A 24,237-nucleotide genomic window follows, 5' to 3' on the forward strand; every position below is an offset into this window, starting at 1 on the left:
TACTACTGCTGAAAAAGAAGAATGGTCTATATATGTTTTTGAAGTCATTTTAATTGTAAGATTAGTGAAAATTAAAGAGTAGTGCCTTGTAGTTCAGGCCCAAGGCTTTTTATCAGCAACTGTAACGTTGCACTGCTGCTGATGTTCAGTTTTGCTAAGCATGCAACACTTTGCATAGGTTGTGTTGTAATCCTCTTTTTGGTGATTTTGTCTTCCAAAGTTATTTCAAGTTCCTTTGGCATAATGAGGATTTAAGCAGCATGGGTGTAGTTTTAGGCATTTGTTTGTGGTAGTAAACTCTCATGCTTTTTTTCATGTACAATATAAGCACTGTACAGAAGCTCCCATTTCACTCCATGTGTCTTTGCACGTGTAAAGCTGATTAGCTCTCAATTTGTAGCTCTCAGGTCTTCAACAGAAAACAGAGAATCTTCTTCTATACACCAAGACCAAATGAATTTTGCTTGTCAGCCCTCTCCCAATTAAAGGTGTGGGAGCTAAACCAGAGACGTTTCAGAGCCCTTCTCTGAAAACAGCTGTGGTCACCCCTGCCCTGTGCTCTGGGCCCAAGGTAGGCTGTGATATAAGCACACAAGAGCTGGAAGGAGCTCCTGGGTTCTGTGTGAAGTGCAGTGGCTTTGGTGCAGAATGCAAGTACAGATGGCCACAGTTACTTTAGCTCCTCTGCAATTTCCACTGCAATCTCTTGTCCTTATACAGTTGCCCTTTTCTGTGTTTCATACCACAGTGCAAATTGAAAATAGTGTTTGAGAAAAACAGTTCTCAAAAACAAGCTGCAGCCTTAGTCCTGGATGCCTGTAATTGATCATGTAAAGTGAATAAACACAACAGAACTGACCATGCTCCTTTGTGCTAAATAAATTCTCTTACTGAGGATGTACACAAGAAATTGATAATAACTGAAAGTTCATTCTTCTCATATTGTTTAGACTTGCTGCAGTTCCACTGCCTGTATTGCTCTTAGTTTGGAGGGAAATACATTTACAGTTACTTGTCCTAATGCCCAGGTAGTTGAATTTGGTAGATCAAATTTTAATAATGAAAAGCATTACAAATTTAAACAAATAGATAAAGCTATTGGATATTGCATAAAACATTCTAAATGTTAAATTGAACATGTGACTACAAAAAAGGGGCTTGCTTTTAGTTCTTTATTCAGCCAAACATATCAATTAGATGCTATACTCTCTGTCTTAGTGGTTTTGTCTTTCATATAAGTTTTATCAGAATCTTAATTGAAAGTTTGTAAAAAGGCTTGTCAGAGTTACCAATTTCAGTGATAGAATAAAAACTATGGTATAGAATAAAATATATATTAAATATTAGGTGTTGGATTTCTGAGGAGGAGTACTGCACTCGCTAGGTGCTTTTCTATGACTCCTAAAATATAGTAAAAGAGGTCATTGCCCTAACTCGGGGCTGGTTTCTTTTTTCTTTATCTCTGATGCAATGGTATCAATCTCAATCTATTGCTCCCAATCACTTTTTGATTTTTAAAAAACATACTGTACAATTTCACTGAAGTGTGTCTATTTTTTGTAATTTGATGTAAGAATATATAATATTCACTCAGTAATAACTGAGTGGAAAATTCCCCTTCCTAGCTGAATAAATACTTCTTGACCCTTCTTATTGTCCAAGTTGCAGCTTTGCTTTTGTGGGATGGAATTGAACAATTGGCAGGAAAGGTCAATGGAAATGCATTTATCTGTGCTGCAGGACACATGGCTTGTTCAAAGAGGACTCACTGAAAAGTAGATCAGATGTCTTGTGCTGTTCATACACATGCTTCTAGCAAAGCTCTTGCTCTTGGGTAGATGGAAAGGTGATGGGGACATGAGGTTGTTTCTGTGTAAACATTTTTTTGGCAGATCTTTTGCAGTAGAAGAATACAGGTGATGACAACTCTCAGGGTGAAAGAAATTTTACTTCCATAGGGAGTTTTTTTCCTATGCAAAATCAGTAGCAATGGCCTTATGCAAAAGTATTAAAAATAGATGTCTGCCTGCAATTTGACTGATAAAAATGATGCATTTTAGTTAGAAGGTGTTTCTCAGTGTCTTTTTATGAAAGCCTAGCAGGGACAGATGAAGGACTACTGGTTAGATTATATCACTTTTGATAAGATGTCAGTGTTACTGGATTGTTATCTTTTTACAGTGACTCAAAGAAATTTCTAAGGTGCACATTCCGGTTAAAAAAATCTCAAGTGAAAGTTTTCATGTGAGGATACATTTTAAAAAAAAGTCTAAATACTGAAGTGGACTGTGCTGCAGTGATTACTTACTCAGACTACTGAAGTGCACATCTCTGAAAATGAAGCACAGCTGAGATGCTGCTTTGGGACTCGCAGATGTCGCGCAGGACTCTGGGCAGATCATTGAGCACAGCTCACCTCCTCAGCTTTTACAGACAGATACTGTATTTTTCAGGGTTTCTTTATTAAATTTTCAGTTTTGTTTTGTAAACTGTGGCAGAGTGGTACGTTAATTTTCATTATGAAGTGAGGTTTTTTGCAAATGAAGACTTACCTTGATGCTTACCATGCAGCTCAGCATACTGTGCATTGTATGTGCTGAGGATAGCAGGAGTTTTGGTGTAATTCCAAGAGGATTTCTTCACATGGGCAATTTTCAGCATCATTGAACACAGGAATAAAAATCTCAGTTTGTAAGATTAACTGCAGAACAATTATTAGGAAGAGCTCAGAGCTACACACTCTGAAGAAAAGAAAGGAAAAAAATGGAAAGGGTAGAAGAGTCTGAGATCCAGGTAGTATTTTTGTTAGTGTCTGATCATATTGTGTCTTTTAAAGCCAGAAAAAATATTCTGATCAATATGAAAAATTTTATTATTAAAGAATGTATCAAAGTTCTGATTATGCATTTACTAGTATCTCTCACTGCCCTGGAAGACCGTGCATGGTGGCAGAGATCTTTTGTCCATAGCTCTAAATGCTTGCATGGGGCCAGTATACACATAGGTGTGTTTGGGGTGATTTTAGCAGCTGCCTTACTGCCTTCCCTGTGTGCACCTGCAGGCCTGGGGTGGCTGCATGCCTCAGAAAGCCCTCGGTGACGGGATTTGGAAGAGTGAATTAAGTAGAAAGTATAAGTCAGGCTTAAGCTGAGCTCTTAATTGCACTGCTTCTGTCAGTGGAGACTGACCCACAGAGTGGCTGTCTCCTTACTTTGGTGCAAACCTCTAGGCGTTTCTCTCCTGTCTTATGGGAAGGCTGCATAGAAATATATGGGAAGTAGCCAAATAAGTCTCTTGTGCATAGGACACAGTATCAGGCAGCTTAGAGTCTTTGGTTTTGCTCCCATTTGTTGCTGATTTTGTGGCAGAAACAGGAAGGATCTGTTTGTGTTACATTGATTAGTGAGATCTGTGGAGAAAGAAATTGATGTATTTTATAAGCATGTATGAATATCGGGACTCAAACTGGATTAAGTTGTTTTATATTTACTGGGAACTGAGAATTGAGGGAATCCTTGAATTGATGAAAAGAACAGAATCTATATTTGTGAAACCTCTTTATTTTTCTTCTCCAGGGAATCTGTGATCTATAAGATGCCCTAACTTTTCAAGGGGGATAACCATTTAAAAAAAGCAACTGTGGGAGGAAAGAAAAATACAGGTAGCTATTCTCAAATGAAGAGGTAAATCAATTTCATTAGTAACACTGCATGCAATTTTAGGAACAGAAAATCTGGTAAAACAGGTGGACGCTCATTTAATTTTTTCTTTCTAAAATAAAAATACATTTTAAGAGGAGATGGAGCAGGTGGCTTCAAAGAGAGTGGTACTATTTTTAGCCTTCTAATTCTGTGATGTGAGTTAACGTCAACAGAATTAAGTAGAGTTTACCGGTTTCCCATTATGCTTTTTTGGTCCACTTCTCAGTTTTAACAAGGTAACTGTAATAAATTGTTTCTCTTAAGTCAGGCACTGTGGACATTAGCAATTATTATGGAAAGAATTTTCAAAAGCTTCTAGTAGTTCTTGGCTACTGTTAAAGTCAAAAGGGAAATAGAGGGAATTGTGCCACAATTTGGTATGTTTGTATATTCTGATTGTTGTGCATATTTTGCCTGGAGAACTAAAACAGTGTAATTTTTTCAAACAGTAAATAAAAAAAATTAGTTGTGTTTCATGCCTTTAGATAGATAATAGATGCAGTGTCTTATGGGGACAGACAGCTCAGCCAGCAGCCAAATCTAATCTCTCTTAGTCACTGGAACGCTGTGGAGTGTGGGCTTTCTCCTTCTGCTGCTTCTTTCGCAGCTCCAGCCTCCACACGCTCTCGTGGCTGATTAGAAGCTCTTTGTGCAGAAATGTGATTATGTTGGTTGAGAGTGCAGGGGCTTGTACATGTTACAAATTGGGGCTGGTAAGTTCCTGTAGCACAGCCTCAAACATCCGTATCTTGTAGGAATTGTGTAGGAGAGGCAGGAGTAGGAGCTCCACCAAGTTGGTGATAGACCAGACTGACAGCGTAGAAAGCGATGGATGGATTTGTTGTCCTGCATTGCTACATAAAAATCATATATATTGACTGTAATGGCAGGCAGGGCGGCAACCCCATTGCTTAATTTGGGACGTATCGTTTCAGCTCATACAGGGTTTTTCCTTCTGCTCTGCCGGAGGCAAGAGCTGGTAGTGCTAATTACCGGATTAAGTGGAGGAAAGACAAAAAGCAATCCGTGGTGTCTCTGTCTTCACGCACTCTGTTCCCCTTGCTCGCTCTTTTCAATGCCCTGAGGGTGCCTGCTGTAGAGTCTAATTGCTCGATTTGGTGCGTGAGAGAGAGGATGTGACACGCCACCCTGCACTTGTGTGTGCTCTGCCCATTTGGCAGTGACAGAAACCAAGCACAGGTCGTGTGAGGGCAGCCAGAGGAGCGCGGCCGTGCCGGGAACGCAGTTCCACTACACTGGGCTCCTTTCATGCCTGCCGTGTGAATGGGGGTCAGCGGCACCAAATGTCATGGAATTAGGTGCTGATTTTATGCGGACACATCTAAATGGGACGGACTGAGGGACCCCACCCCACGCTGGAAACAGTGTTGTGCTTTCAGGGGAAGGGGCTAAATCTTGAGTGGCTCAATGAATGAGAGTGACTTGGGAGCAAAGCAATTACAGGCCTGATCCTAGAAAACCCTCTCACTTGCTGTTTGTGTGACAGAAGCCTGGTGACTTACTTGGGAGACCAAGAGTTCAGCAGTCACAGATGGAGATGTTGAAAACATGTTCCTTAATAAAAAAACCTTGTCAGTCTAAGGAGTTAGGGGCTGTAATCGTGTATGCTTCTGTTTGTGTGTTTGCATTTAAGTCTACACTCTCTGGGCTGCCTTGTCTTAGCTTTGTTTAGGTTGAAGTGTAGTTCATGAAGGTGCAGTTTTATGCTGACATGCCCAGCCACATGCAAAGTGTTATAGGTCCATTTACAAAAATCCTGAGAACCCAGTTTAATTGGTGAGTGTTGGTGGGGACTCCTATGGGAGTTGTAACCCATGTGCTTTAACTCCTACAGCTGGACACTGCCAGTGGCAATGGGACACTTGAAAGAAGAGCCCACAAACATTTATGCTACAGCTGTACTGGTGGTGTTGGCCGTTTTATGCTTTTGCAGAGATGGTGGAAGTGAGGGAAACGTTTAGAAAGCAGCTACATTCTTTCTGAGAATGTTGTATTAAATGTCAAGTAGTTTCTCTTTCTGTATTCCATCAACTTGCTAGCTCACAGACTGATGCATGCAATTTCAAGACTGTTGTGTTTCCAGTGAATAAATTTTCAGCTTATAGCAGTTATTTTCTTAGCCTTTAAGTATATGACACTGTGTTTAGATTGTTAGATTTCATTCCATCTGTATGTCCCATATGTTCAGCCCTCCTGCTGTTCCAATTTGTTTGTGGTCACCTTTGTTCACCATGTGAGGGAAGGGACATGAGTAGCTGGAAGGGATTCTTGCTGATAGCTCCGCAGTCGTGGTTACAGCTGTGTGTTGTTGAAGACCTCTTCTCTTACCCTGTCTCTGGGTAGCCCAGTGCAGGGTTAATTGCAGTGTTTGTGCAGTAGGGAAGGGCCAGATTTAAAGGTGTCTTTGTGTTTCCTGATGTTTCAGCTCAAATAAAGAAATATCTAAATTACAGTTAAAGGAAAAACAGTTAAAGGAAAACAATTTATGCTTTGAAAGGTTTCTCATGTCCTTGTAGTGGATGAACAACAGCACTAGGTTAATGGGGAAATTTTCCAGGCTGAAGTGTTTTGAAATGGAAGAGAGGGCAGGCAGAGCATTCTGGACTTTTCTGGGCGTTTTTGTCAATATACAAATAGTTTCAGTTGCTTCAAAGAGGATCAGTAAATGGAATTACTGAAAAACAGGAAAAATGTGTTTGATACTGCTTTTTCATGCTCAGTTGAACTTTTTGTTCTGTTTGCATTTACTTCTCAAATTTAGAATCAGCTTCCAAATATACTTGCTCTTAAACAAAAGCAAGGCTGACAACCAGGAGAAGCTTTCTTAAGAGTGGTTTCCTTTCCAAACGCTTCTCTGGGAAAACATGCCTTTCAAGTTGGATCCTTTCCTGTTGCTTGTGTTTGTCAGTTAGTGGCTGAAAAGTGAAATTCTGAAGCTATTAACTTTGGGTGAAACTTAAGCATTATTTTTCAGAAAAGGGAAATAAGTTGGTTTTTTTAATGTAGTGTTGTGCCTGCACTTTTGTGTTGCAAAATGTTTCTTTTCTAGTATGGATTAAAGTTGCAGTGTAGGCAGAGAGTTGTCAAGATTGGTTTGGCAGTTTGATGCAGTGCATGTTCTCCTTTATGCTCAAGTTTTTACCCTTCCTCTGCCAGGGTACCCTCTTGACATTGGTGTTCTTAGCAGGAATTAATTTTCCCCGTTCTCAGCTGAGATACACCTTCTTTGCTGTATAAATGCATCATTAGAATTATCTGTTAGCTAATACATAGGATTATCTGTAGGGTGGAGTTGTACTTCTTTAGAACATGAAGCCTTTTAAGTAAAGTTGAGGAAATGTCCTGGCTGGTGCTTTTGCCCTGGTTTCTATCCCAGGCTTGTTAAAATACACATTTCTTGATCTCTTTCTATCCTTGCCTGTTTTATTGGTGCTGAGAAATCTTGTATCAGGAGTGGTCAGGAGGCTTTCTGAGCCCCTCAGTCTGACAGAGGTCTGCTTGCCCCAACACATTGCTATTCCAACAGGATTCTGTGGGATTCTTAAAGGCAGTGCTCTAGAAAGTCTTGTTACTTTCCAACTGATCAAGCCAAGTGTACTGGGTTTTGCCTGGAAGGCTGGAGTTGAGAGTGTGGTTTGCAGATGTCCCTTCAGAGAGCCTGTGCAGGGTGACTGTTCCATGGGAAACAGCTGAAGTTTTAAAATGAGTTTACTGCTGGCACTCAATAGTAAAAAATAAATGCTTTCTTTTATTCACTTTTATAACAATGTCCAGCTGGGCACGGAAACTTACCTAGTATTCATATTTTTATAGTTAAATAACTGTTTTGAGTTGCTCATGTACTTGGTGCCTTGAAACACTTCTGGGGCTGAGCAGAAAGAAAAACTTTTCCTACGAGGAGTAGCAGTTGCTGGATTAAGTTGGAGTGATGGGTGAGTGCATAAAGTCAAACCAAACCCAGTCTTCTGTGCGCAGTTGTTGGGGATTTTTTTGTTGGGATGTTGTTTTGAAAAAGTGGTATGCAAAGACTGACTGCAAGAGCACAGCTTTGCAGCACAAGGGTCTTAGTCACTTGCTTTTTATAGCTTTTCTCTGAGGGAGCCATCTGCATGTACTGCAATTACATTTCCAGATCCCTTAAAGACGTTTTCTAGTGCTTGTTTTACTGCTAGGTGTCGGTGGAGCAGTCAACTGTTAGTGTTTGTGCAAACAGTAGGTAAGCTGGTGGATTCATCAGGAACTATAGTTTATAGAAATAAGGTAGTTCAAAGTGGCAATAAAATTGGGAATAAAAGTTTGGACTTGCAAGCAGATGAGCATTTTATATGATGTAGGTGATATTGCTCATACTGTTGGCTAAGCTGAAATTATATGAGAAGAGTAGGCTCTGTCATAGGGAACTGGAAATCTTCCAGTGTAGTTCTCTTTTTCCAATGCATTTTTAACCCTCAAATTAAATTGCAGTGATAGCATTGTATTTGTATCTTCAGCACGAGTCCAGCCAAGGTGTCAGCAGCAAGGCCCCCCAGGCTGTTAAACAGTTGTGATCTGAAGGGGCATCTTAACAGAAGTGAAGAGGATTTTGTCTGCTTGTTCAGTCAAGCCCCCAGCACCTCATTTGAGAATGACAAACAATAGAGATGCTTTTGGTGTTGTCTGCAAACCAGACAAAGGGTCAGCAATCTGTTTCATTTATACAAGCAGCTGGTTTATAGCTGCCTTTTTTTGTTTTTTTTTTTTCTTTTTTCTACTGCCAAAGTGTGGAACGTTTGCCTGGGAACAAACCCCTCAGGTAAATGGCACTGTGACCATTTGTTGCCTCCGATTTGTTCCATGTCACTTGTGTTTGAAAAGAAATTCAAATCACAGTTTTGTTTACTTTGCCCTTGTGAAGTGTGCTATTGCAGAAAGGACAAATTGATGCCAATCCCTGCATATTTTACTTTTATTGGAAATTGGAAAGATATAGTATAAATACAGATACTAAAGCATGGATTAGTGTCAACATAATTAAAAATATAGCTTAATTTGGTGAATAGACTTATTTAATCTGTGTATAGTAACCTCTAGAATTAGTAAAAAGCAGTACTGCAAGACAAAATGCAGAGCTGAATTAACTTCTGGAAAAGAGTTTCTCAAAGTTCTGGTCAGCAGACATTGATTGTCTCTGGAAGCTGCACTCAGAGGTTTGTAGAACCATTTCTAATACATAATCTGAATTTTTTACTTCTGGGCAGTTAGTGTAACACTCAGGAAATGGTGATATTGGCTAAAAATACTACTCTGTTCAAGACATTTCCCTCTCTTGCAATGATTTGCAATGAGTGCAAAGCAATGAAAAATTTTGGTCAGTATTTATGCCACATATGTCTTGTAATTTGTGTGTCCGGATTGCTGATAGCATTCGTGCGTGGGTATTAGAAAATAATGTAGATACCTGCCTATTTAGCATTTGGCTTTTTTTTTTTTCCCCCTACATCTCTCTGAAAAATGAAGTTGTGCACAGGTTTGGCTTTTGAGGTTCTCCTTTTGTTTATGTTGACAAAGTACTGCTGGCCTGTGTACATCTTGGGGCACCTTTGTAAAGTGAAGTGTTGGTGGGCTGTCAACTCTTGATAAACCCACCACAGCCCTTCTGGTGTCTGCTTCTCCCTGCATCACCCCACACTCGGCGTAAGTTGATTTATTTCATGCATTAACATATGCCAGACCTTTGGGCATTTGCCGTTAGAGAATTTGTAACTCTGACTCAGATGAGAAGTGTGATAAGCTATACAAGCACATCATATCAGGGCCAGGATTTTGGACACCTGAACTTGGCTTTTGGCATGTTATTAATTGGCACTGACTCACTTCCTACCTTTTCAAGCTATGATTTCTTCATATATGTGGTACCAGTAGCTTTCAAATGGTTTTGAACATTTTATTGTGGGAGACTCTAGAAAGAGAACCAGGAATGAGCGTTTGGTGGAGGGAAGAGGCAATAAAGCTGTTGAGAAAGTTCCTAGGAAAAGTTGTGTGTGTATTTGCATTTTGAGGATGTGTTCACCATTTGCTTGATGCTCACTCTTTTCTGTGCTGGTTGTTTTTTTCTTTTTTTTTAAGTAGAAAGAGAGCAAAGTTAAATTGTTTGATGAGAGTTTTTCTGTAAAGCTGGTGGTGTTCACTTGCCTCTCTGTCCAGACTGCTTCAGTCTTCTCATTCCTCCCTAATCCTCCATGTGTTGGCTTCTCTGCAAAGCCAACACATGAGAATGAATCTCTGACATTTGAATTTTCCTATGAAATCTCTGAGAAAGAATCTCCTGTGAAACCACCTGGGATGTGGCAGCTTGTGTAGCTGGGACAGAGGATTTTGGGACTCCCTCTCTGCAGCCTACAAGCACTGCTAGGGGCTGAGACTGCCTTCCCAAAAGGAAATGCTGAGCATTCAGAGTATCCTGCTGCGTTGACAAGCCAACCTGTTTGTGTTTCCTGACTCTGCACTCTCGATGTTCTCAGCTGTTCAATCAATTGTGCGGGCAATGTAATTGCCCGTTTGTTACTAGGGAAAAAGACTAGCTCAGATTGCTTCTGTTTGCTGTATCAAATGCCTGAATAGATGTTACAACTTTACTGCTTGCAACTGGAATAAGTGAGCACTTGTGTATCAGTTTCTTAATGAGACGGAGTGTATTCTCTGGATTTTTATGGGTGTGGTGTTACTTTTCAAAATTTTAGTGGAACAGTGGCTTCAGGAAAAGAATGTGAAGACTCATGGTGGAGATGCACCTCAATAGTCTGAAGCTCAGGTCCAGGGGTTTGGGATGAATAAAATTGGCACAGCAGAAGGAGGAAGACAGACAGAAGAGGCCTAGCTGCCCTCAGGGACTGGATGCTGCTAACCCTGGGCAGCAAAACAGACCTGGAAAATGACCCATTTGCAGTTCTGCTTCCAGACCTTTTCCCTTCAGCCTGGCTTGAAGTAAAAAATGCTTTCTTTGCCCTTATACCTCTTCTTATACCTAACTTGTATGCCAGAATGAGAAGACTTTGCATTGACAACATGCCTAAGATAAATGATGAGTGTAATGATAGAGGATGTGAAATTCAGGTTTAAGGTTTTTTCCCCAATGATCTAATTTTATTTTACACTTTTCTCCTGCATGTGTTTGTATTTTAAGCCCTTACTGTTTATATATGCTACTACAACACTACTTACATAATTTTTGGAAGGTTTTGCAAATAGAAAACTACTTCAGTCATGGATGTTGGAGTGGCAAGGACCGAGCTAGAGATGGGATGGTGTTGATGGGAACAAGGCTGGATAGGAAAAGCAGAAGTACATGTAGCACTTACTGTAGTTGAAAAGCAAAGGCAGGGAAGAGATCTTTGGAAAGGTGTGTACAGCAGGATTTCTCAGTCTTTCTGCAGAGTCTTGTGGGCTCAAGGAGAGCCCAAAGAGAGAGTGTGGTGAAACAAATTCCAGTAGAGAGTAAAAAGAAGAGAAAGGATGGAATCTATGTGAGATGAGTGTACCAATGTGACTGTGAATGGAGATGTCCTTTTACTTCAACTCTAGGCTTTATGAATGTTTCTGTGTGGTAGTGATGGGGTATTTACCTTAATGGTCTTTGATTTTTGTATGGGGGGAAAAAAAGGTACTAGTTTTAGGAAATGAGCTAGAAACAGAAATGTTAAATTCCCAAAAGCTTTTATTGAGGAATTTTACAAAGTGACTGGTATGTTAAAATCTTTTATTCTTTAAAATAAATCTGCTCCAAATTAAGTATTTTCTTTAGGTATCAGGACCTGAGTTTGAAGTGTCTCAGTGTGCATTTGAAAAGAGTTAAATTTATTTTGTCTAGGCTTGAGAGGAGTTGTTCAAAATTTGGAGCAAGGGAAATGGGGCATAATTCATTCTCCTTTTTGTGTTTTCCAGAATATCAAGTTCTGTGGACAAGAGGAGAGGGACTTTAGTCTTAAGGGACTCTTGCTCCAAGCTGATTGGCAGTGCATACAATTGCACCACCAGAAAGCAATAAAATAAATACGTAGAGCAACAGTAACAGACAGCAGATGTCTTGCTTTTACAATTCAGGAACTGGAAAAGACAGTAAGAAACTGATGGCAGTTGACTCTGCAGTGGGGGAGTGTATATATCTTGCTTTCTAGTCACATGAAATGGAAAATCCCATACTGGTGAAAACAAAACATACATTAACAGCCGTAGTGTTTTGCTCTGAAAATTGGGGTCATGTGTGCTTAATTTTTCATTAGAAAACATCATGCAAAGGATCCTTGCAAGATGGAGCAGACAACTTTTCTCACTGTGTTCTCAGATCTGTTTTACTCCTTTGGATAATTCTGTAAAAATCAATCAAGCCTCTCATTTAGCTGAGAAAAATGTGTGGAAACTGGGAAATCTTTTATTTTTTTTTTTAATTCCACATGTGTGGGTTTTGTGTCAGGAAGGAAAAGATTTTACCAAGACAGTTATCTGTGAAATACAGTATAATGTTTTTTAGAGACTGCACATAAAATGGAAATGGGTTTGACATCCTGTATTCTGTGTCTGAATGTTGCTGTGAACTAAAATGGTAATTAGTCACCTACGCAGCATCTTCATCAGCACCTTCACTCACTGACTGTAGTACATGGAGTTTTCTTGCTGTTAATCTCAAGGCAAAGAAGAAATGGGCTTTAGAAGAGAGCATCAGCATAGATGTGTAAATGTATAAGTGTGCTTTGGGCAGTTTGCCTCTCCTTTCATCAGCACGCTTTTTTAGCCGCGTGAAAATGAAATGCGTTAACAATTTATGTTGAGAATGGAAAAGTCATTGAAACACTGGGGCATATGGAAACAGAAACAAGAGCAGACTTATGGTACCTCCCTTCCATGTGATACTGGTCCAGGTGAAAGCTGTAGAGTTGAGAGGATGTCCTATCTGTTCTGCTTGAGAGAATGCTAAGTGACATATTTTAAGCAGAGTACACATCAGTGGCACGAAGGAGAGAAGAAAACTATGTGTAACTTTGATTTCTACTTTGGTGCTCTTTCTCTGTCAGAGCTACTTAAAAGCAAACAAGGGACAAAACCAACAACTAAATCCTTTTTTGACACAGACAAAAACTGACACATACATTAAGCTCATTTTTTGCCCTGGCTTAAAAAGCAAAAGGACTTATTTGGCGTAAAATACTTCAGAGAAGCAGTGAGTATTGCAGCTAAAAGAGTTTTGATTGAGTCTGAGCACAGACTGCTGCAGAGGAAGTTCTTTGGGAAAAATTGTCCATTTGGGGTTTTGGAGTTCAGTTGGAACTTGTCAGCACACAAAGCTCAGGAGCCGTGTGTTTCCCTGACTGTATTTCAGGATGTGAGCTGCTATACCTCATGTTGTCCTGATCACCACTGTGCTGTTGGTAAAACACTGCACCTTCTGCTCTGTGCTGTGCTGCTTGAATCACAGCAGGAGGCCTTGCTCAGTGAATAACCTACAGCATACAGGAACGCTGTAGTGCCATAGGAATCCTGCTAGTCTGCCTGCTAACTAACACCATGCACAAAATTCTTGTGGCTCCTCAAAGAAGGGCAAGTGGGAGTTTTTCACACTGCCAAAATACAGGACTTCAACACCCTCCCAAACCCCCCCACCCCAATAAACCAGAAAAGCTGTAGCCTGCAAGCTCTGGTTCTGAACTCTGACAGCTTTGGCAGGCTTTGGCTGGTGTGTTTGTGTTGTGACAAGGAAGGTGAAATGAGGTGCCTGCACAAGGCTTCCACCTCTCACAAGTGTTTAATGTAACCACACTTGAATGTGCACTGGTTTATGCATGTGGCACATTACCTCTTACTGCTTGGCTGCTGCTGTCATCCTTTTAGTTGAAAACTGGTGCCAAGTTATTTAAGAATGTCAGCTGAGGTGAAAAATTCCCTATGTTTAGTAATGGCTGGTCAGTCTATGATGAAGTGCCTCTCAAAGGTTTTCTGGCCTTTTTGTTTGCCCCAATAGCCTTTAAATGCAGTGCTGTGCTGTGTGATGATGCATCCTTACCAAAAAAAGAATATTTTTCCTCCATGCAGGCAAGACTGAGAATAAAATATGTATGGCTTGAAATGCTGGTCAATTCAGTTCAGAAAACAGCATGTCCATTTCACAAGCACACTAACAATGCAACTACTGCTACACCTTCTACTTTTAAATACATTTAATCTTTATAGAAAAGAAATATAAGAACATTTGGGTTTCATTTGTGAATAGAAAACTTATGGCTGGGAAAATACTGCTATGCAACTGGATTTTTGTAAGGCTAATGCTCCAGAGAAATGTTTTAATATTCTCCTGAAAATTATTATATAAAAAAGGAAAGAAATAAAGGAAATCAAGACTTTGCATGCTCTGCGGCAGTGACCATTTATAGTTAGACCAGATGGTCTTATTAGATGTCTGTGGAGAATTGAGGCTTTTTCTCTGTAAAATGAATTGTTGATAATGAGGTAAACTTCCACCTTTTTATTGCTCATTGGAATTTCTTCCAAATAATTTTAGCCTATGCAGGAGTTTCTTTTGTAATGGTCAAGAAAATCCAAAGTTAATCCTGGTGAGAGGTGTAAGTCTTCTCATGAGCATCTGTTTTCTGCCAGTGGGATTACAGAGAGCATTCCTGTGGGTTTTATCCCCACAGCAGGCTGTGTTTGTGCCAAGGTGGGCCCTTCCTAGGGTGTGACTGTAGGGGCTTAGGTGAGTGGTCTGCCTCCCTCTGTGTTTTGTCTCAAGTAGGCCAAGTAAAGTTTCTCCAGGGCAAGAGGCATTTAACCAACAAAACATGCATGCAGCAGTCTTTTCCTGATTTCAATCTCCCAATGAGTGTCAGTGTAAAAACTTTCTGAGCCAGAAGCTGCATCAGAATCACATTTCAATACTATGGGCCATCTGTTAATTACCTATTTTTTTTCTGCATGCCATTATGCTTTTGATTTCCACAGCATCCTGTGATAGAATTCATGATTCCATTCTGAATCTTTTGTCTCCTAATGGATCTTGCTTTTTGTTCTTCATCTGCTCAAAAAAGCATTTCTGGGTTAGGATGTGGAGAGGACAGAGCCGCATGTAATTTCTTATCCTTTTGGAAACTCAGAGAACTGAGAACAGAACTGTTCTCTTGACAGAAACTAGACAGTGTTGTTTTTTAGGTGTTTCAGTTCAGCACAGTACAGTCTGATCGCCCAGTCTGTAACTGGGGTGAGCTCAGCCTGGCTTGAGACCTGTGTAGTTTACTCTAAGTCACCTTTTGCAACCCATGAGGTAATCTTACTCTTAGGTCTCAAGTTCTGCTGAAGGATCAGGACATGTGACTGGATTAAATTTATATAAATTTAATCCAGTGAAGCTGGGCCAGACCTGCAGCTGATATGTATGGATGTAACGTTACATTCACTGATCAAATACTTCCATTCTAGTTTTTCCATGCTTGTTCTGTTCAAAACAATACCAACCTGTTCACAAAACATAATGTTTGTTGCCTCTTTACAATTTGCCACTTCCAAATGTAACTTCAGGATTTTTACAATATGTAACTCCCCCCTGCTGCCCGCCCTGTTCCTTCAGCTGTGATGCCTTTGGCTGTATAAGAAAGGAGGAAAGGAGCCTGTTACTGCAAAAAAAGCTGCATTTGTCTGAGAGACATTTGGAAACTTGAACAGCTTTATCTCAAGTTTCAAATAATCACTGCAGTCAGGAAGATTACGCACAATCTTTTGGCAAGCGTTATACCCATAAAAAGGGCAGTTTTGATGCAGGTAAGATGACTTTTTTTAGCTTTTATGTGTTGTATTAGAAGAGGCTGTACTGACTTTCTCAAATCCACATCTTGTATTTATAAATAATGAAGGCTGTTGAAATAAGACTTTCTTGACCAGCAGTCCTGCTTTCTATCTAAGAAAAAATTCCATTTATCTTTTGTTAAAATGCAACCAAGCCTGCAACAGTTTCCTTTGAAGAATGGTGACTTCTAGTATTGCTCAAATTTGCAGTCATGACTCTTCAGGTTGAAAAGGAAAAGTTTTGTTCCCAGTATGCGTGGTCCTTTGGGTAGCTGGCACAGCACACTTGGAGGAGAAAGTTACTGAAATGCAGGGGCTACAATTCAGGGCATTGTAGTGAGTGTGTTTGCTTGATAATGAGTTACAGATATCTTTGTAATACAAAGCTAAAATTGCCCCCTCAAAAAAAGTGCTTGTAAGGAAGGAGTCTTTGTTTGAAACTGTTGAAATCACTTCTGAAAAAGGTTTTAAAGTTTATATTCCTGCCTCCTCCCACTTTTCAACAGAAAAGCACTTTTGTTCTGTTTGCAAAAGAGAAATCACTAGGATTCTTCATTGTTTACACAGATCTTAAGAGAAAGGGTCTTTATGTGCCAGAATAAGTCTGTCCACTGCAGTGTAGAGAAATGACAAAGAAAATCAGTTTTAGAATGTTTGAGCAACATTCTATTGCATGCCCTGAAACTATAGTGAAAATAGTTTTCTTTTTAGTTGGCACTTAGAAAATCAGATATGCAAGTTGGGCAGATGGACATTTAGAGATGTGCTCATACATCTACTAAATGTTTTTTAAACATGTTACATGATTGATACTGTATTGTGCCAAATATGCACTAATGATGTTGGGAGATGGAGTTCTAATTCTGCCTGTTTTGCTTGTTCCACTGATCATTAGTGTAGCTTTTGTATGGAATCCCTGTAGATTTGGAGGGAAATGATGCATTTTAAATTATTCAGTGGACTGGAGAACATGGATGTAACAAAATCAAAGATGGTTGTTCCCTTTTTCATGATGGGGAAAGACCATCTCTTGAGTTTGGTGCTGTTGAATCCCTGGGGATGGGGGAGAAAGGAAATGGATCGTCACTTATGAAACAGTTACTATCAGAAAAGTTATCAAATATCAGCTGCAGTGCTTTTAAAAATTTTTAGTCTTTCTAACCAGTATTATTTTTCTTTTTTTCCCCTCAGAAATGATGGGTTATTTTATATGGATAGCATTGCTAAAACTGATAATAAATGTGTATTTAGAATTTTTTTAAAACACTTTCTAACTGGGAGAGTGCTGAGAGGGCAATTGCTTTGTGTAGGCAGTGGTGATGCAATAGTGAAATAGCAAACAAAAGTGTTGTTTGACTGTGGAGTTTGCTTTGAGTCCAACAAACTCAAAAAGAACCTTGTGTGATCAGTACTGCTAAAGTGGCACCTACTGCACCTACTGTTCCTGTGTGGGACATCCCCGAGTTCTGCAAGTTTTAAATTCTTCAACTGAAAGTAGTTGAATTGTAAAATAAAACAGATATGTATTGTAAAACTCTCACTGAGCGCCTCTCAGTCCTGATAAAATTATTATCCAACAGAGTGGATGAGTCAATATGTATCTTTAAAAAAAAAACAACAGACAAAAACCACTGCTGATTTCTAATTTCTGTTTTTTTGTTTCGTTTTCCTTTAGTTCCTTGGCATAGCATTTCTTGGGATTGGATTGTGGGCATGGAATGAAAAGGTAAGTTGAATAAAGCACCAAAGTTTGTTTTTCCTCTTTATCTCTCTTTTTCTGGTGAAATATTGAAACAGTAATATGCTGCATATTTTGTGTTCACACACAGTTTCTATGGGAACAAAATCAAGCCTCTCTGTCAAATAAAAACCTTAGCTTGGGTCACTTAGAGGAACATGGTTGCAGTCTTTCCCAAGAATACCTTGGCAAGAAATGGTGGCTGACCCTTGCCTATAAACTAATGATTTCAATCCTTGCACACTGGCTGCAGCTCAGACACCAGAGCACCCTGCTGGGGCACTATGGGCAGTGTGTTCCACCAAGGGAGGGAGAGCCTGCATGTCTTACAAGGCAGCTTCCTGAAAAATACCCAGCTAGGCTTTGCATTAACATAGCAGTTAATTGCTGTTCCTCTTAAAAAAGCAAACCCAAAAAAAGGAAAATCAAGATGAGCCCCGAAAAGCAATGCAAACCTGAGGCAGAATAACTGTTGTTTTTTCTTGTGCAAATGAAACTGGCCACTAGAACACCCTTTGTTGCAGGACTCTAAAATCAGCTTTGAAATGGGAAGTGTGTGTGTGTGTGTGGAGTGAGGGGGCAGCGAAAGAGAAAACATTTCTGAACCAGAGCCTAAGTTTTAGTTTGCTTACTGCGGAAATAGGAAAGAAGATAAAATGTCAAGGCATAATTTACAAAACTAGTCAGTATGTCTTGGTTACTGGATATAGAGTTTGGCTTGCTAAAAAACAACAGCTGAAATTAAAGTCCCTATTTCCTTTTCTCCTTTGTTTAAAATATTAAAAATAATAAAACCTGGCTGCTAACAATGCTGTGTTATTCAGTTGCATAATAAGTTTTTCTTCTTTTAATGGAAAACATTGAGTAAGTTATAAATTGATCTTCACCTAAGTTATAAAAACTGGTGCTTGCAGCAGAGCAAATAACAGATTTGGAAGCTCCAGAGTTCTGCATCTAAAAAATTCAGGACAAATTTTGAGTTGTTAACTTATATTCTAATTGCTCTGTGTGTGTGCCTCGGAAGGAGATCATCACAAACAGTAATGGGATATTAATTACTGCACACTATGTACACCTATATACATGTGTATGTATATTTACATACACATATACATACATACACACATATATGTATATTTATATGTATGCCATATGATACTGATGTTGGATAGCTCAGATAGGCTTAGAAAGAGGTACTGTGACTTTTTTAGTCAGCAATGATGTAAAAACATGTTCTGTTTAATACTCTGAACACACTCTCAGAGCTTGTACCTATGTCTAAGTTCCAGAGCGTGGCTTTACAGAGGAGATTTGAACATTTTTGTATCATTACAGTAGGTAACACAAATGATTCCTCTTTAGAGTGAATGAGCAGGTAAAGGAAAAACAGCTATAGTGTTTGAAGTCTAAAGTATGCCAGTCTTAGCAGCTACAAGGTGTTCTGGTTTGTTAGGGTTTACATATTTTCTGTGTGGGAAAGTATGTACCCTTTCCTAGGGAAAATGCATCAATTCATAATTGCTAATAGCCAGAAGCCAAAGCTCTTGTTTTTATGTGAGATTTGGATATCTCAATCAATGATCAAGTAATCTTAAACCATTTTTAGTCATATTCTGAAAGTGAGAGAAAATGCCATGTTGTTTTAAGACAAGCAAATAAAACCATTACAGTTTAATATGCATTAACTCAGGCTCCATATGTAGTAGATTTTTTAGGTTTCTTGCTAAATTAACGAGTAACATAAAATACTGTTTATTGGTTTAAAGCATGGGTTTTTCCTTGAAAAATGATCATGTTTCCCTACCTTCTTTAAGTGTTTTAATCTGAAGTGCTTTGTATGGATTGTTTCAGTTCATAGTTGTAACAATCAAAATGCTGTATAGGTATAGCTGAACTGCAGAGCTCTTGAGCACAGACAAATTTGAGTTTGGTAGAAGAATTATGAAAAAATTGACTTGTTTCAAACAATTTGAGTCTTTTCTTTCACTCAGGTCTTTAGAGGACAGGCAGTGGCCAAAAGCTGCTGTCAGCAGGATCAAGTTCCAGGTATTCATAGGCCCTGTGTTATTTAGTGGGGGGAAGATCAGTTAGATCCCAGACAGAGGTTTCTTACTGCTGATGAGGAGCTGAAGATGAAAGCCAAGGAGGTGAAGCCTGGGGCTTGAGAGATGTGTAACATAACTGAAAAGCACTTCTCTAGCTGGGCTGCTTGCCTGGGGCTAGGGTGGATATCCCCTAGGCATTATGGGCTGTTGTAATGGTACACCCGGCGACAACAAAGCAGCTTGTCACAGAAGGACCTGGTGTACACTAAGTCAAACATGAGCCAGCTCTGTGTCCTGGTGACAAAGAAGGCGAATGTATCCTGGGCTGTACTAGGAGTGTTGCCAACAAGTTGGGAAAGAGAATTCTTCCCCTCTATTCAGCACTGGTGAGGCCACACCTAAGCCAGTTCTGGGCTCCCCAGTCCAAGAGGGATGCCTACATACTGGAGAATTCAGCAAAGGGCTGAATAGATGATGAAGGTACGGGAGCTTCTCTCCTACAGGGAAAGGCTGAGAGAGCTAAGACTGTTTAGTCCAGGGAAGAGTAGGCTGGGGGGATCTTAATGTATGGAAGTACCTGAAGGAGGAACACAAATAGAATGGAGCCTGCCTGTTTTCAATGGTGCCCAGTGACAAAGGCAATGGGCACAAAATGAAACACAAGTGATGTTTCCCCTGAACATCAGGGAGCACCATTTTTTTATAATGTGAGGATGACCGAGTACTGGCACAGCTTGCCCAGAGAAGTCTCTGGAGATTTTTCCAAAGCAATCAGGACATGGTTCTATGCAGTCATAGCTAGGTGGCCCGATGACTTCAGCCACTCTGAAGACTTGCTGCTTTCCCTCTGAACTTGACTTTATCAAACTTGAACTTGACACTTGACACTGTGTAATGTGTAAATTTGTAAGGGGTTTTTGCAAGAGTAGGTCTTCAGGACTCCTACTGTAAACTTCATTTGGTAGTGGGGAGGATTTTGATTAACTTCTGTTTTAAATTGTGTGGCTTTATATTCAGCTGTGTGGTTTTATAGCCTGGCCATCAACTTGTATATACTTTCGTTGCTTCACAGAATCTTTTAAAGGTAAAAAGATAGTGTTCCAGGTCACATTAAAACTGCAGGGTGTAAAAAAATAATCCAGACTTCACAGGAATCCTATTGGCTGCTGGTTAAAAAAAATTTGGGACAGATTTGTGGGCTGGGTGCCTAGTTTCTCTTTTTTTGCTAAGTTGGCTTGAATTCTTCCCTTTAAACTTTCTTGTGAAGAAGAAAAGCACAATATCCAGTCTTGTGGCCTTCCTTAAGGCCTTTGCAGGGAGGCAAAAGAGCTCATTTGTCAAGTAGGCAATAGAATTGGCTTGACAGCCAGTGAGCCAGCCCTAGACAAAAGCTGGGCAATTAGCATTCTGAGCCATGAACCTGAAAGAGAGCTGGGGGTGGGGTGGGGGCAATAAGCTCTGGGGATGAATAAAGCTATCTATACATGGTGGCCCTGTATAGGTCACAGTCTCAGCAGTGTTTTCAGGCATGCCAGGCTTGGGCTTGTACCGTTAAATCGTTCATCCATGGCAGCCCATTTCCCCCCTCCTCCCTGCACAGTGACATGAACGTTGTTAGCATACAATACAAAGAGTCTGTGTGAAACCTCAGCAATTTACAGCACTTCTGCTCAGCAGCGGGGGAAAAATGTTTATATTTAATTGTTTTTCTTAACCACTTCAAGTCATGTCTTCTGGTGACTCTTTAACAATAAACCAAGCTTGTACAAAATGTTGGTTTCCCTCCTTGGTTGTATGTATTAGATATTGTGGTCTTAAGGCTGTTTGTGGTGTGATACCAGTAGGTGCTTAGGAAAAATAAGCTTCCTGGCTACCTGCTGGAGATTTGTGTTCAAGGGTAGTGAGCCTAAGTGATGAATTGCTGTTATGTCTTCTGAGACATTATAACATTGTCCATGGAGACAAGGAAAGCACTGTGGTTTTGGAGTAAACTCTTACGTAGGAGATAGCAAAAGTAAGACAAACTAAAGTAGGGAAGAAATCTTTCAAATTTTGTTGATTAAATGTCATTTGTGTATGAAGCTGACTGAAATGAAGAGGGAGAAGTGGAAGAAGCTGACAATGTACATGAGTTTGGCTTCTCAGGTTTTTCAGTTAAATCAGCATAACAATAAGTTGCTTCAGCTCAAAAGTCAAGTTGTGTGCAGTTTGGTGTTGGTATCTCTGGGTGCCAGCATAGTGTTCTTAGTGAGCAGGAGCTCTAAATGTGGGTCTGAAGTTTTAAGGTAGACTTTTACTTGTCTAAGGTGATTTAGGTCTGCTTTGGTGTTCTTGAACAAGCTAAACTCTTGTACGTGGAAACAATCACAATTTGTTAGATCAAACCTGTCTCTCCTTGCCCTGAAGTGAAAACTAAAGTTGTTTCCAAGAAAAAAATTCTCACTTCTCTTATTGTCCCAGTCAGTGGCTGACAGCAGGAAGGAATGCTGCACTAGTCACTCCATAATTGTTGTTCTTCCAAAATCACACAGTTCTTCCATATGTGAAACTGCACATATCCTGTGTTTCTTACAGGCTGAAGAATACCCAAAGCCTTTATCTTGCCTCTGAGACAGGGCTGTGTGTGGGTTTTATAGAACTGGAGAAGAAAGGAGGAGATCCACTGTTACACTTCATTTAAATTTCAGTACATAAAGATGTATAATCTAAGCAGGCAGGCTCTTGAATGATTTACTAGTGTTCCAACACTTTATAGTCATTAATCCTGAAAAGTCTAAAAATCTGTATCTTGTATGTATTTATGCCAGTTATGCACCTTTTGAACTCTGCTGTGTCAGCACAAGAAAGTTAGACTAGTTCTTCTCTTCCCTTAGATACTTGAAAAATAAAGTTCTGCTGCTATTACTGTTTGCTGTGGGAAATGCAAAACCAACAAAAATCAAAGAAATGAGATTTGTAAACATCCCCCACCTAGTTTCTTGCTTGCAGAGACAAAATTCTGCAGTAGAATTAATTTGGCATGTTTCAATGAGTATTGTTCTGTTCCTTATGTTCATTCAGATGCGCAGCATGGAGGAACTGCATGGAGTTTATGACTAACAAAGCAGAGACATTTTTCTGTTTTAAAATCATGCATTTGAAAATACTTTTATTTACTATCACCTCCCAGATGTTACTGTTTGCCAGTGATACTAAGTCCTGCAGACAGCCTGTGGAAAGGCAAAACCTCTGTTTGCAAAAATTGATGTTTCAGAAGATCTTGTATTGATGTATCTTTTTCTGCATTTCTCCTGCATTTCTTGGATTTATGATGTGGGACGCTTTTTTTTTTGTTTGTTGTTTGTTTGTTTTTGTTTTGTCCTCCCAGTAATGAGATATTGCAGCAGAGAAGGTTTTTTTTCCCATCTTGGAGGAAATGGAAAATAAGAAATAGTGGATTTGTTCCATCCTCCTGTAGTGTTGAGTTTCCTTCTTTTACATGCATCCTGTGGGCCAAATTCCATATACACTCATTATATCACCTCTTTGTTTCTTAGGCTGATGATTCTCCTGAGTTGGCTCTAACTCATTATGCCTTGAATTTTCATTATTGGGTCAGCTTTTCAAAATTGCTGCTGCCTGGGGTGCTTTCAGTTGGAGCCATTCTCCCTTGTCCTGCAGTTTGTGACTGTGCCTGTTACAGCAGTAGCTGTCCTGGAAATGTCACTGGTTTGTTAGTGCACTTGTGACTCCCTTAGGAACCCAGGAGCACATCAGATTGTGTAGGTGTGACAGCACTGCTGCAGCCAAGATGTGTGTCTGGCTTTGGGCTCAGCCTGTGAGGGCTGTTCCTGCTAAATGCAGGCAGTGGGGACCAGCAGGAGAGGAAGTGGGGCTGAAGATCCAGCTTGCACACTGCAGGTTTTTAAAGGTTTGAGTTCTTTTCTACCTAGTTCTAGTGTGATCTTTTGGACTGAATTCTTGCTAGTGTTTTGGAGCATGAGTTGTGTTCCAGATCCACATCCTCATTTATAAGTAATCCAGCCTGTGTGCTCTGAGATTGTTCCAGGTGTGAGCTGAAGCACAGCTTGTGTGTGATCACTTCAAAAGGACTGCTGGGTGTGACCTGAAATATTAATGCATGTGTGCACCAAAGGCAGGAGCTGAAGTCAAGGGTCTGTCTCTGAAAAGTGGTACAAGCTGTTCTGATGATCTTAGAGTACAAGAAGGAGAAGGGGTGGGGTGTGCACTCTTATTGCTTTTGTATGGAACTATTGCTTCCTTATTCTTTACTGATGGGATAAAGGCAAACTATTGTGCAGCTGTAACACCAGGAGGGGCATTCGCAAGCTCCTGTGTTCAAGACCAGCATTTTCCCTTTGCCTTGTTCTCCCTTGAGCTATATATGGGATGCTGCTTGTAGTGTGGAGGGCTCTGATCATGAGGAAAACATGACCTGAGAACATGTCAGGCATCTCTCAGGCTTTTTTTTCTACCTGTGCTCACATACCAGGAGGAGGACTCCAGTTTTGCAGGAGTTTGTTCTGCCTGGCTTGGTTGTCACATTTCCCTGTGGGTGGAATGCACCCTTGTAGTGAAGAAAAGAGCCAGGTCCTAACCATTTCATTTGACTTCTCCTGAATTTGGAGTGGGGTGGAAATGTGGGGTCAGTCTTTCCTGTTCCATGCATGCATCATTGTATCCTAATGACTGAAGTACATTTCACAAATAAAGGAACTTTTCCACAACTTTACTGTTGCTTATTTTAGTTCACTTATGGATGATGCTTTTGTTGTTTCAGTACACCAAATAAATTTTGGTTTGCATTGGATTAAAATATTAAATAGCCACTCATGGACTGTAATGAACAACAGGCTATGGAGGGTGGAGGAACAGAGCAAACAGATGAACTGGAGATCAGCCAGGGAACGTGTCCTGCTGGCTCTCCTTG

General features: G+C 40.0%; 1 protein-coding gene across 2 annotated transcripts in view; it reads left to right on the forward strand.

The window, feature by feature from the left end:
• TSPAN5 (tetraspanin 5) overlaps positions 1-24,237 on the forward strand; it is a 244,698-nt gene that overhangs the window by 40,818 nt on the left and 179,643 nt on the right. For both annotated transcript variants that reach the window (XR_008484405.1, XM_054295978.1), the window contains exon 2: positions 17,200-17,250. Coding sequence is in view for 1 of the 2 variants with exons in the window: in XM_054295978.1 (XP_054151953.1) it covers positions 17,200-17,250 (51 nt within the window). In the remaining variant the exon portion in view is untranslated. The remainder of the gene's footprint in view (positions 1-17,199; positions 17,251-24,237) is intronic.

Source organism: Melozone crissalis, unplaced genomic scaffold (assembly GCF_028551555.1).
Source record: "Melozone crissalis strain CALT ecotype California unplaced genomic scaffold, PUWL_Pcris_2 ptg000006l_1, whole genome shotgun sequence".
Taxonomy (NCBI): Eukaryota; Metazoa; Chordata; class Aves; order Passeriformes; family Passerellidae; genus Melozone; species Melozone crissalis.